Genomic DNA, 12057 nt, shown 5'->3' on the forward strand with positions numbered 1-12057 from the left:
GGAAATCGATGGACAATCATCATTGAGACAGCAGCCGTAACCACGTCAAAAGTTCAGATAGATGACGATGCTCTCTGGAGAATTATAATACAGATAACCTCAGCAGAGACTCTCGACTGCCGAAGGATCTGCAGCCTGTCAGAGGGGGCCATCGCAGCTCGGAGAAGAGCGCGCAGACCCCCCTGTCTGGCCCACACTGAGATCACTAAGGCGGCACGCAGATCAATGCTGTTCCGCACAACCTACACAGCTGATAGGTACCTCTGCGCTCGCTCGTTTTCGTGAAAAAAGGAATAGATGCGCCACATGAAGAAAAAGAGAAACACCAGACATGTCAAGATGAAGGAAAAATCAGCCAGCGTTCTGGAAACCGGTTGGCCCCCCCTCCGCCGCCAGGGGGGTTAAGAAATTTCCAAAGGACAAAAATATTGTTGGGTATAGGAGGAAAAGGGTGATGCGGAGATTGGAGGAAAAGCGGTCCGCAAGCAAGTTTTATAATCAACTTCTGAGCGGCAAATTCCAAAGGACCGGCTTGCGATGATTGCAGAACTCATTTATGCGGAGAACTTGCGGGTGATCTTGGCGATGACTGCAAAATGAACGGTCAGAATATCGAGGGCTGGGGAGGGAGGCATGTACTGAAATCATTTTCCGGAGCGACTCACCATGAAGGCCAACGACGGAGAAGATGAAGCCAAGACTCAGGACAAGCACAACAACGGGATCAACGCGGAGACCAGGGCTCTCATCGGTGTACAGCTTCAGCATGGTGCCGGAGGAGCCACCTGCGCCGGCAGAACGAGTGGAGGCAGGACGAGCATTGCGCAGAGATTCTTTGTGGTCGGCAGTGGCACGGCGACGCATGGCCGCACGAGGACCGCCAGGAGGAGTAGGGGATGAAGGACGGCTGATAGAGGAGCCGGAGGCGGCAGCAGCGCCCGCAGACTTGGAGTCAGGGCCAGACTCGGCGCCTGAGGTAAGAGGAGAGGCAGGACGAGGAGAAGCCTGTATCATCCAGATTCACATGAGGTTAGTCGAGACTGATGGCATGGATGCTCGGAAAAGGAGATTTGTGTGAGGTGGGATTCGGAGGCCAATGGCATGAAACTGATTCAATTCCAGATTCCATTGGCAAAAAATCAGAGCTGCTTACCATTTTGATTGATTTGTTCTTGTAAAGATGGGGTAAAAAGAGAAGGAAAGGCGACGGAGAAGTGTCGAAAGTGAGATGAGCGGCTTGGGGTCGAAGGGGCGAGGTCTGAAAGCTGCGGAGTTGAGGCCACGATCGCGGTTTCCTGGTTGATACTAGCGTCCGTATTTGTATGGTAAGACACCGTGATGTCCACCATGGACTTGGCGTCGACGAATGTAATACGATACAGAGTGTGGAGCCACCAATCAAAGTTGCTGACTACCTAGGACCCCGTAGTGGAGCGAATAGACTGCTCGATGCCATCAAATAGCCAGAGTCGTGAGTGACTTGACTGGATTCAATCGTGGCCTTCCTAGTAGGCTTCAAGTAACGCTATTGCAGAAAGACCTGCATACAGGCCAAGGAGGAACTTAAAGCAGTACATCTGAGAATGTCAAGGGGGGTTCTAGAGAGACATGCCCAGTCCACGGAACATGATCTAGAATACTTGAAACATTTGAGATCCAGAAAAAGCATGGATTTTCGATCGTAGAAGATGAGCCCCGAGGGACACTCGTTCATCAGTTGAACAAGCAGGGCCTAGAAATTGGAGACCCGGGAATCATATTTGGAAATAGCCAAGAAGACGAATTGAATAACGCCAGAGGTGCACTTCGTGATGAATGGAGAAGGGGCAAGAGAGAGGCGAGAAAAGAGCAAAAGAAGGGCTCCGAACGGTTAGAGAGACGACGGGAGAGCAAGGATCTTAGCATCATGACAAAAAGGAAAGGATTGGGGACCCGTCATGGATGAAGTGGGAAAGGCGAAGCACAAAGAGAACGGAAAAAAGAGCCAGGGGTAGACCGTGGCGCTGAAGTGGTATCGTATCGAGGGGGCCAACATAATGAGACACGCGTGGAAGATTCAGGCTCAAATGATCAAGTGATCCGACACAATTACCAATAGAAAGGGCAAAACAAGCGAGGAAAACTAGAGGGAGCGTCCCTCAATGTTCAATGCCAACCAGTGCTTTTTTTTGTTTCTGTTCATACGAATGATCCGGTACCTATTACATTCGACGAAAGAACCCGATTAATCGATCATCATCCGTGAAGGCACTTGGCTGACGTTGTCAGACAGCTCCGTCAGTTTCTCGTCGGGCCGGCCCTTTTTCTTGCTGATGTGCGGCTTGAGGCCTCTGTGGAAGTTATGTGTGCAGATGCATGCATTGATGATGGTGATGACGATCAAAGTTAGGGTGATGATGGCGAAAAAGGTCATCGAAGGCCGAGCAGGCAGGTACTGGGCATAGGTCCGGAGCGAATACATGCGGAAAAGCTTGAAGCAGAAGTAACCCATGGCCGCAAACAAGAGCAGCTGATGAAGGGATTAACTGAGGGTTCTGTTGTCTGGATTGAGGGGGAAGGGGAGCATCCTTGGCGAAACTTACGATGATGACAATCATGCCCGCAGTAGATTCACGTCGAACGAACCAGGCCGCGAAGACCAAGATGATGATGGTCACGGGGACTGCAATGATGGTCAGGTAGAACTCGGCATCGTGCTTGGAGGACGACACGACGACCAAGAACTGGACGGTAAAGCCCAGGAAGAAGAAGAAATCGAACTTCAGCAGAGCGATATAAATTTGATAGGTGAGATATCGGCGTTTCATGCGCAGATCGGCGCTAATGTGCTTGTAAATAGTCCATGCGAATTCGTCGTACAGCTTCCATGCGACAAAAATCATCAAGATCGACCCGAGCGCGACAATGCATGGAATGATAATCAAAAAGGGCTGCGACTGGGCCCACACGATCGGGCTGATCATCTGGTTGTCGGCCAAGACAGACACGGCATCTTTGATCTGTCGCACCTGCACAGCGCCATAGATCAATAGACCAAGATTGCAGGCGCACAACCCAATGACTTGAATGGTGTTCTTCATTCGCAGCGCATCGTAGACAAGGATAAGTTCATAGATGAATCCGAAGCCATAAAGGGCGAGAAATGTGGGGATTGTTTTGGAGGACGGACTCTCGTTCGGCTTTTCTTGCATTTGGAAGTTGGCGAAGATATAACTGGAGGCAACCGCTATAGTTAGTACATCTCTCTCGTCTCTCTTCCTGGTCTCAAGGCTCCGCCATAGAGACACCAGCAGGGTCATTCTTACCATTCTAGCCCTAGCGTTACGATGGTCTGGACCAGGGTGACGATGGCGAAAGACCATGTCCATTGAGAATTAGGCATGTACATCCTGGTCGGTTTGGGCTTTTTGGCTAGATTCGCATATCCTTCCCGACCACGAAATCCGCCAGGGGTTGGGCGAAAGGACGGGTCAAATGCAACGCCTCCGAAGAGGGAGGCCCGCGACTCGTGGGAAGGAATCTTGCCGAAGTGCTCCGACACGGAGCTCGCTTTGGCGTGGTGATCGACTGAGAGAGACACGCTGACGGTGTTGACCACCGGGGAGACCGGTGGGCTCACGGGCGAAGAAATAAAGACGACAACAGGTCGCGTTTAGGTAGGCTGCGCGCGGGACGCAGATGGGACTTCGTCCACCGGTCGCGAATTCACGTTTGCACACTGCGTTCCCCTCAGGGCTCGTGAGCTTACTGGCTCACGGACGTTTTGTTGATTTGCGGCGTAGTCAGTTCAATCAGGGCAAGGCTTGCAGGTCATGCGGCAGAAACATTGGATGATAGCGAAAAAAAAGTCTGCACTGCTCGAGCCAGCCGAGTCGTGGAAACGAGGAAACGAGTGTTGGTCGTGAAGAGGATGTGATGGAGCGAAGGATCTGGTCGGCCAAGTCGACGTGGACCTTGGAAGGGTTTTTTTTCTCTCTTCCAACAGTCGCGAGCTGGAGACGTCGCTGGTCGCCGGGGGGTCCGGTAAGAAGTAGGATGAAGGGATCGGCGACAAGACCCGAGGCGAGATCCGTTCTGATGCCTCTGTTTCCGATCTTCGATCTTGCGAGGGAGGGGATGGTGTTGATGAGGAGGAGGGTGGAACGAATGACGGGGAGAGGAGGGTAGAAGGAGGTGGACTCTGGCAGATCACGGGCTAGCAACTATAAGGAATGGGGGTGGCCAGACTTCAAGACGGGTGGACTGGGGGGGGGGGGAGAGAGGAAAGGTGGAAGAGTCTGTCAGGGCCAAGCGAGTGAAACGGGCAAAAAGGGGAGCTGTCCGGGGTACGTGACCCAGAGAAGCAGTGACGGGACTAACTGCGGTACTGTGAGAGTCCGGTGGGGGGGGGGATTGTGGTTCTGTGGTAAAGTTGAGTGCAAAGGATCCTTCTACTGTCAACTCAACTGGCGACGAGTGGTTCACTGGTGAGTTACCGTGGTGAGTACTGGAGTAAGGTTCAAACCTGTGGGAGACTGAAAGGTACAGTACGTACCGGTACCTGAGAGAACCAGATGAAGATTGGGGGGGATGTCCGTGACTGAAACTCTCTCTGACTTGAACCCAAGGGAGGGCGCTCGTGGCCTCGGTCTCGGTGGATTCGTCCAGGGGTGGAGGTGGACTCCGGCGACGGCGTCATTGGGCCAGTCGTGATGGTTCTGTGCACGACAGTACCGTATGTGGATAAAGTCACCAGATTGATGTACCTATGCCCCCAACAGTCCACTGCTGACTCTAGGCAGTCGGGTTTTGAGGGTGAAGGGGTCAACCATCATGTTGACCCAGTACTACAGTACCTGGGTGAGGTGAAATACGATTACGAAAGCGCTCGCCCTGTCAGGAAACACAATTCGATGAGTCTAGAATCACCGTACAATTGATGCCCATGACAGAAGGGTCCTGCCATCGACAGTTTGGAGGTGCATTGTGCCACTGGATTATGTGCAGTGCATAGTCATACAATGCGTACCTTCGAGTTAATATCCATAACGATACTACCGTACGTGCTGGTGTACGAAGGTTGATACGACTCGGAAAAGTCAAGGTATCAGAAGCCGCTAGACGGCCAGAGTCCGTGATTCATATTCCTCGCCCATGGGCAGGGCCGATGCCAAATAGATCAACAAATCCATGCGAGCGGGCACACACTCATGAGAACGTTCGTCTGGACCGAGTTTATAGTTTCTGTGCCCCCCTGAAGGACCGAAAGCACGCATCAGAAAATACAGTGTGCGTGTATCTCCCGCAGAGGGTCCTTCACCTTGCGTCCTACGTCCTCAGGCGTCGAAGGTCTAGACACTGAGTGGCGATCGCAGAAGTGCATGTGGTTCTTCCGTGGAAGTTCCAATGTGTGCCTAGCGCACGAGGGACGTAACCGGAAGCAGGAGGAGGTACCATTGAGTTACTTCGTAAGACCAAGGTACGGAGTGTCTGAAGGTTGTCCCCCGTCTGTAGTCCAGTCCCAAGAGCGCGCTGGTCCCGATGGAGCCAGGCGACCGGGGACCCAGTTGGGCCGAAACAGGCGCACCAATCCTCGTTGGGCTAAGCGTCCAAGCCACGTACTCTCTGTCCACAGGAACCCCACGACGGTGACTGTAACACTGAGAACAGTAAGACGCGGACGATTACGGGTGGCTCAGTTTATCACGCTGTGTTTAGGGAGCTGGTCACATGGAGGCTTATATATTGAGGCGATTCTATTGTTTGTTAAGTATCAAACAGGATATCGAATATGTATATGCTACACGGTCCCTGGCGGTCACAGTACCTATCTTCTGGGTGTAGGGTCGAGGGGCTGAAGAGACGCCGTTGAAAGTCTCCCAATGCTTGTCAAATTAACCCGACCTCTAGATAGGTCGGGTACTTTGTTTTACTTTATCGTGAGCGCTCGGGTCGGACGGAGGTCTCGTTACCTAGGAGAGCCGTTCGAAGTGAACAGAGTCCCGGAGGGATCATCGTTACCAGAATCTGACCTGACTTGATGCTAAAGTCTTCAACGAGAAAGCAAATGTTTCGTTCCATCGCATCTCCAGCCAGGCTTGGGGGCCGCTCCATTTGGCGGCCGATCAGTCAGCAGCCATCAGCAGCCTCCGGGGACGGTCTCTCACTGAGCGGTGGAGTCACGGGCGTGTGACTGAAGCCCCTTGCCAGCTGAGAACTATGTTGGCCACGTCAATCGATCTCGTTCTAGATCGTCTCCTACTTCGGCCTTCGGAAGACCGACTGGTCAACCAGTTGGCGATCTTGGGGCCCTTCAATCGGAGCGGATGTATAATTGCTTCCGTACGCTACTGGAGCCTCAGGCTTCCGTGGTCTATTCGAGGAGCGGTACTTTCTCAAAAGCACAGATCAAAGTGATAGAGTACATTCATACGTACTATGTACGCAGTGACATATATAACACGTATTTTGAGGTGCTGATATGGGGAAGTCAACCCTGAGGATCTCCAGGAATCCGCATGGCTCATTTCTCGCGACGGCTGAGATCCCAGCTCAGCCTCCTTTGTAGAAAAATGGACCCATCTCCTTCTGACAGGAGTAACAAAGCACAGCCTCAATCGGTCTTGCCTCATTTCTCCGGTCTTGCATCGTAAATCTAAAGAGATCGCTCCGGAACAGAATTGGGATAGAGACTTGACCTTCAATTAGGATCCCACAAATGCTGTCACCTCATCTCCTTAGATCTGCAGGAATACTGGATATTTGGTGGTAAAGATACGGCTGACAGGAAATAGCATTCTTAATGCCTACAGTGCAACACACAATTTCAATTGTACTGCACTACTTGACAAAAGAATTGGCCTGAAATGCACCCGAAGAATGTGGCTGAGCTGGACGCCAGCCACATGTGGCCCTTGATTGGCGTCGTGACCCGTGCTCGCGCCTGCTATGATGCATTGGGCCTAACGAGATGATACCCGAATCAGGGCCTACTGTATGTACCCTTGTATGTCGGGAAATGCCACGATTTGATGCTTAAATTAGTGTCGCAAATATCAGTGGCCTATCACTCACATTTTGCAAGGTGTTTCTTGGAGTCTCCTCGTCCCTTGTTTGATGACACGGGCTCGTAACATAACCTCCTGTGCACTCGCATTCAACACGTGTTGGCCGAGGTAAAGATTCTCTCACAGGGTCAAAATCTTTGGCTGATCATCGTGAAGCCACCTAAGGTGAAAGTCACACAATTTCTACCTAACCAGGTCGCCGTCGGCACCTTTACTGATCAAAGGTGTTGAGTCCCAGGTGGGACTAAGTCAGCATGACAATGAAATTACCTGCCCTTCATCTAGCCACGTATGGACTGTTTTCGGGGCTTTGCTTGCAAGATGGCAAATTAGAATGATACTCGAGATAGGTTTATAAGAGAGTAACGAACCCCACATTGTATCTTCCAGTGGCTCACAGTTTGCAGCTAGGCTGGTTCACATTTGCGCCAAGATTCGAAGATCTCAAATAAGCTTTACTTTACAGTTGCCATCCTGAATTTGGTGCCAGTCTTCAAGTTGTTCTGATGGTTCTCCAAGCTGGTTAGACCGTCATCTATTTCCGCAACGTCATCATCTCTCAGGGTCCGGCGCGTTGCGGAGAACCTCACCAACCGGGTCCACCGGCAGCTGCCCATAAAGAGATCCGGTCTCAACGTTCTGACCTTGAGCCACACCTTTCATGTGTCACGGCTCGATTAAATTCTTGAAGCTGCTCGTGTGACCAAGAGTTTGCAGAGTGGGCAATCTGTGTATGACTACTCAATGACTTGTCAGGTCTCGGCCGAGCGGACATACCGTACCAACAACTTTCGTCATCGCTACTCTTCCCATGCGTGACTATCCGCCGATTTTCTGCTTCGCCAATAGGAGAGACACGGTGATGAGGCAATGATCCAGCTTTTTCAAGATTTGACAGGACAAAGAAAAGCAAGGATAAGCGGTGAATAAGGTTGACTTGACCTCATCAGCACAGCTCTTCCTCCAGTTCCTGTATATTCATACCATCCATGCTTGGAAACCAAGGCCAAGTTCTCTCAACATTTGCTTGAATTTCTGCAAAAAAAAAGAAGAGAAACGAAGAGCTTGTTTCCTTCTATTCACAATGTCAGACCCCAATAATCCCAACATTGAACTGAGAACCACTCCCCAGTGGTCACTCTACCGACGTGAAGCCTTTTGGAATACCAACCACGGCCAATATCCGCCCTTTAACACGGGTAACGTGCAATCTCCCCATACTCTGAGGAAGAAAACGAAATGACTGATTTTTATCTGGTTTTTCATAGATCCAATCGAAGTTGAAAAGCTTGCCAAAGAAAAACTGTCTCAAGGAGGATGGTACGACTGCTCGGAGAAAATGCAAATCACAACTGTTCTTCCACCGGTCCTGACTGACCGGAAACCTACCCGACCATTACATCCAGGTACTATTCTTCATGCAACGCAGGACTCTCATGGACCCATTTGGCCAACCGTCAGGCATTCTACCGCCATCGGATCATCCCTCGTACCCTCGTAGACACCAACCAGAGAGACACGGCCTGTGAAATCTTCGGTCACAAAGTTGGTGCCCCCATTGGATTCGCTCCCATCGGCATTAATCGCATCTATCACCCAACCGGAGAGCTCTCCGTGGCAAAAGTCGCAGAGGAACTCAATCTCCCTTACTGCCTTTCCTCCGCTGGAAGTTACAGTATTGAAGACGTCGGCAAGGCCAATGGAAACGGACCCAGATTCTTCCAGCTTTATCAGAGTCATGACGACGAATTAGCCATCTCGCTCATGCAACGAGCTTGGAACTCTGGGTACGATGCTTGTATGTTGACGACAGATACCTGGTCGCTCGGTTGGCGTCATAATGATGTATTCACGGGAAACTACGCCTTCTATCACGACCATGGCGCCGGGGATATCGCATTGCAGGATCCGGTGTTCCTTAGACGGCTGGAAGAAGCGGGAATTGATCCAAAGAAGAACCCCAAAGAGGCCGGTGCGAAGTGGATCGATGAGCACATCTGGCACGGCCGAGCTCATACTTGGGAAAAGGTCAAGTGGACGATGGCGCAGTGGAAGAGGATCAGTGGCGGCAGACCATTCTGTCTGAAGGGAATTCTCGATGTCAACGCAGCAAAGAAGTGCGTCGAAATGTGAGTGAAGTGGTTATCATTCTTAGATCCAATGATTTCACGCTGATGTTGTGACCCAGGGGAATTGACGGTATTGTGGTAACGAACCATGCTGGCCGCCAAGTCGACGGTGCTATTGCTAGTTTGGATGCCCTCGAGAAAATTGTCGACGCGGTAGGCGATAGAATATATGTGAGCCTTTCATTTCTCACCCTTCAGCCCCCTAATGTTGATGCCCTGCCGGGTATCCAAGAATCATTCTCTTTCTGACTTTGAAGCTCAGGTCATGTTTGACTCTGGAGTGCGAACTGCAGCCGACGCCTTCAAGGCTCTTGCACTGGGAGCCAAATTCGTCTTCCTGGGCCGCCTTTGGGTCTGGGGCCTCGGCATCGCCGGTGAGCATGGTGTTCGCCATGTCATGAAAAGTTTCCTGGCCGAGTTTGACCTGCTTATGGAGGAGGCGGGATTCCAAAGCATTGATCAGATTGATCGCACGGCTATTGACAGTTTACCTAATGCGGCGAACCTGATCGCCTCTCATGCGGGCATATAGATCGACTGCCTATTTCATAGGGCGTCCAAGTATATCAAGGATGGGCATGACCTGAAAATCCAATGGAATTCATTTGATATCAATGAGCTGGGACTACATCAATGCGAAATTTCCAAATATGGACGTGCGTGGGGTATGTCAAAGTGTCCCGTTTTCAAACAATCACGATGCCTTACCCTTTCATCAGATCTATGCAGTCTAGAAAAATGTATTTAGCCATCTAAGAAAGTCCGAAGGAGAAGCAGGCTAGAGGAATAGAGCAGTCCATATTCAGTCCCGCGTGAGGGGAACTACGTAGTTTAGTGGGAAACAAAGTCAAGCCAGTAATGCGGGGTATGAGGGGAAGGCGGTTGCGTCAGGTTGGACCCCAAAGTTGTTCTCGATCAACCCGAAGCGAACCGGAATAGGTAGGAACCTGTGTGGTTGGATTCGGTCATTTGGTACCTTGAATAACAGCTGAGCTTCAATCATGTCTGCTACTGGCAATCCCACCACCTCTACATGTCGCTTCTCGACACGCGTCTCCTTACGATGGCCGCCCGAACCGGCACATGAAACCACCGACACAATCGTCATGTCTGTACAGGACTGGTTCCTTGATCTGCGAATCGATAAGGAGACTGGTGAGATCGACTGGGCTATTGCAGGCCAGCGACTAGTCGAAAGCGAAGAGCCCCGTACGTCTTCTTCATCACCTACTCATCAGTCGTTAATCCCTAGCCATGAACTACTGACTCACATCCTTGGGTAGTGAGGATAACATTTACCCATGAGATCGATTCGCATAATGCATTCGACAGTGTGGACAGTGGCACATTCGTCACGTTGCCCAACGGCGATGATCTCGAAACGGGATCGATGCCTCGTCCTGATCTTCCAGGAGCTCCGGAGACCGAGTATGAAGAAGTATGGCGGGAATTGCCTTTTACACCGGGGCCCAAAGGAGCTCCGAAGGAGATTGCGTGGGTGCTCGAATCCGAGGACGGCGACCAAGACACGGAGGGAGAGTTTGCCGTCACCAAGACTTTTCTCGGCCGGCTCTGGGGCACATATCTGGCCCTGGAGCAGGCTCAGGTTCACACGAGGCGGAAAGATTCCTCCGGCGAATGGACCGTGAAGAAGACAGGTACCGAGGTCAGCGCCCGAAGAGAGGAATGGAGCTCCGGGTGGGAGGATCGCTACGTGATCGGGGGAAGCGGACCGAGTCTTCTCTCCATGAAGAGTGGCTTTGATGTTGATGATGGCAAACCTCGCTGGTCAAAGCCAGGGGAGAAGGTGAACCTTCAAGGTAGATCCTACATTGTGCGAGCATTCGAGGAGAATTAAAAGAAACTCATCGAACATGCAGTCCGATTATGGCATCGCGACCTGTTCCATGTCTCTCATTTTCAAAAGGTTTCTGCAGAAACTCAGCATCTTTTTCCCCAGATATCTTTAGTAGACTCCCGTCCAGAGGACCATCTTGGATCGCCATTACTTATGTGCATGGTCCTTGATCGACTGCGTGTCGTGCTTGTCTCTCCATAATTGACTCTCAATCAGAGCTGCAACTCCCGCTTCCCATTTGGCAGCGCGCCCCACACAAGCTGCGGCAGAATACCCATTGCTACTCCAAACACAGTAAGCGGTCAACCAATATCCCACAGCCTCGCATTTTCTTTTGACACGCGACTGCGAAATCCTCTTCTCTTCTTCTCTCCAAGCGCCGTCCCTGCCAATGCTGCGTTTCTTTGCTACACACGACAGCTGGAGCTCCATGTTCCCTGTCCTCGGCTGTTCTGGGCCTCGTCCCAGCCCGAGACCTTTTGCAAATGAGAAATTCGGAGGAATCTTCAATTACCCCAACCCACCCTCTCTTGGCTTTGGCCAAGTCCGAGGGTCGGTACTGCCCGCGAGGGCCTGGTGTGACCTATTCGACACACCTGCATTCGGCATCAGAAACATCGGGGGACCCGTCTCGGTTTTGTTTTCCGTCTTCTCTCCTTCGGGGGAGGTTGAGGGGGAGCTGCTGGCGACGATACCCCATGGGAGAGTCGGTGCGGAGATTGTGTGTGATGACACTTTAGTGCAATACGCAGCATACTATGCTCTTCTTGCTCGTTCTTTTCTCTGCTTCGGTGGGGAGTAAGGATGCGTTGAGGAGAGCGGTATCATTCGATTCCGATCATTCTGGCGGGGACGGCGCTTCACTTTTTTTTCTCCTCAGGTAAGTGTTTTTTTTGTCTCTATACCATTCACTCCCATTGCTGCATTTGCACGGGGAGTGGGACTGGAAAGGATTTTTTTGGTGACCTTGCTAATTTGTGGGGTCGGGGGGCCTTGCTGGGTCGGGCTGGTTTAGGTCTTTCAG

General features: G+C 51.4%; 4 protein-coding genes across 4 annotated transcripts; 2 read left to right on the top strand and 2 right to left on the bottom strand.

Annotated features, from left to right (window-relative positions):
• Positions 1–554: 554 nt before the first annotated feature.
• Positions 555–1156, bottom strand: POX_e06964 (Protein transport protein Sec61 subunit beta; the record flags this gene model as incomplete). The annotated part of the gene is made up of 3 exons (XM_050115777.1): positions 555–589; positions 666–1005; positions 1154–1156. 3 exons carry the CDS (start codon positions 1154–1156, stop codon positions 555–557), a joined length of 378 nt encoding a protein of 125 aa, XP_049968237.1.
• Positions 1157–2224: 1068 nt separating this feature from the next.
• POX_e06965 (uncharacterized protein) lies at positions 2225–4678 on the bottom strand (the record flags this gene model as incomplete). The annotated part of the gene is made up of 6 exons (XM_050115778.1): positions 2225–2509; positions 2583–3213; positions 3306–3567; positions 3620–3747; positions 3856–4202; positions 4535–4678. The coding sequence occupies 6 exons, from the start codon at positions 4676–4678 to the stop codon at positions 2225–2227; spliced, it is 1797 nt and encodes a 598-aa protein (XP_049968238.1).
• Positions 4679–8130: 3452 nt separating this feature from the next.
• POX_e06966 (uncharacterized protein) lies at positions 8131–9707 on the top strand (the record flags this gene model as incomplete). The annotated part of the gene is made up of 5 exons (XM_050115779.1): positions 8131–8245; positions 8315–8366; positions 8453–9175; positions 9235–9328; positions 9438–9707. The coding sequence occupies 5 exons, from the start codon at positions 8131–8133 to the stop codon at positions 9705–9707; spliced, it is 1254 nt and encodes a 417-aa protein (XP_049968239.1).
• A 469-nt stretch (positions 9708–10176) lies between these two features.
• On the top strand, positions 10177–11033 carry POX_e06967 (uncharacterized protein; the record flags this gene model as incomplete). The annotated part of the gene is made up of 2 exons (XM_050115780.1): positions 10177–10384; positions 10459–11033. 2 exons carry the CDS (start codon positions 10177–10179, stop codon positions 11031–11033), a joined length of 783 nt encoding a protein of 260 aa, XP_049968240.1.
• Between the last annotated feature and the right edge of the window lie 1024 nt (positions 11034–12057).

Source organism: Penicillium oxalicum, chromosome V (assembly GCF_001723175.1).
Source record: "Penicillium oxalicum strain HP7-1 chromosome V, whole genome shotgun sequence".
In the NCBI taxonomy this organism is placed as follows: domain Eukaryota; kingdom Fungi; phylum Ascomycota; class Eurotiomycetes; order Eurotiales; family Aspergillaceae; genus Penicillium; species Penicillium oxalicum.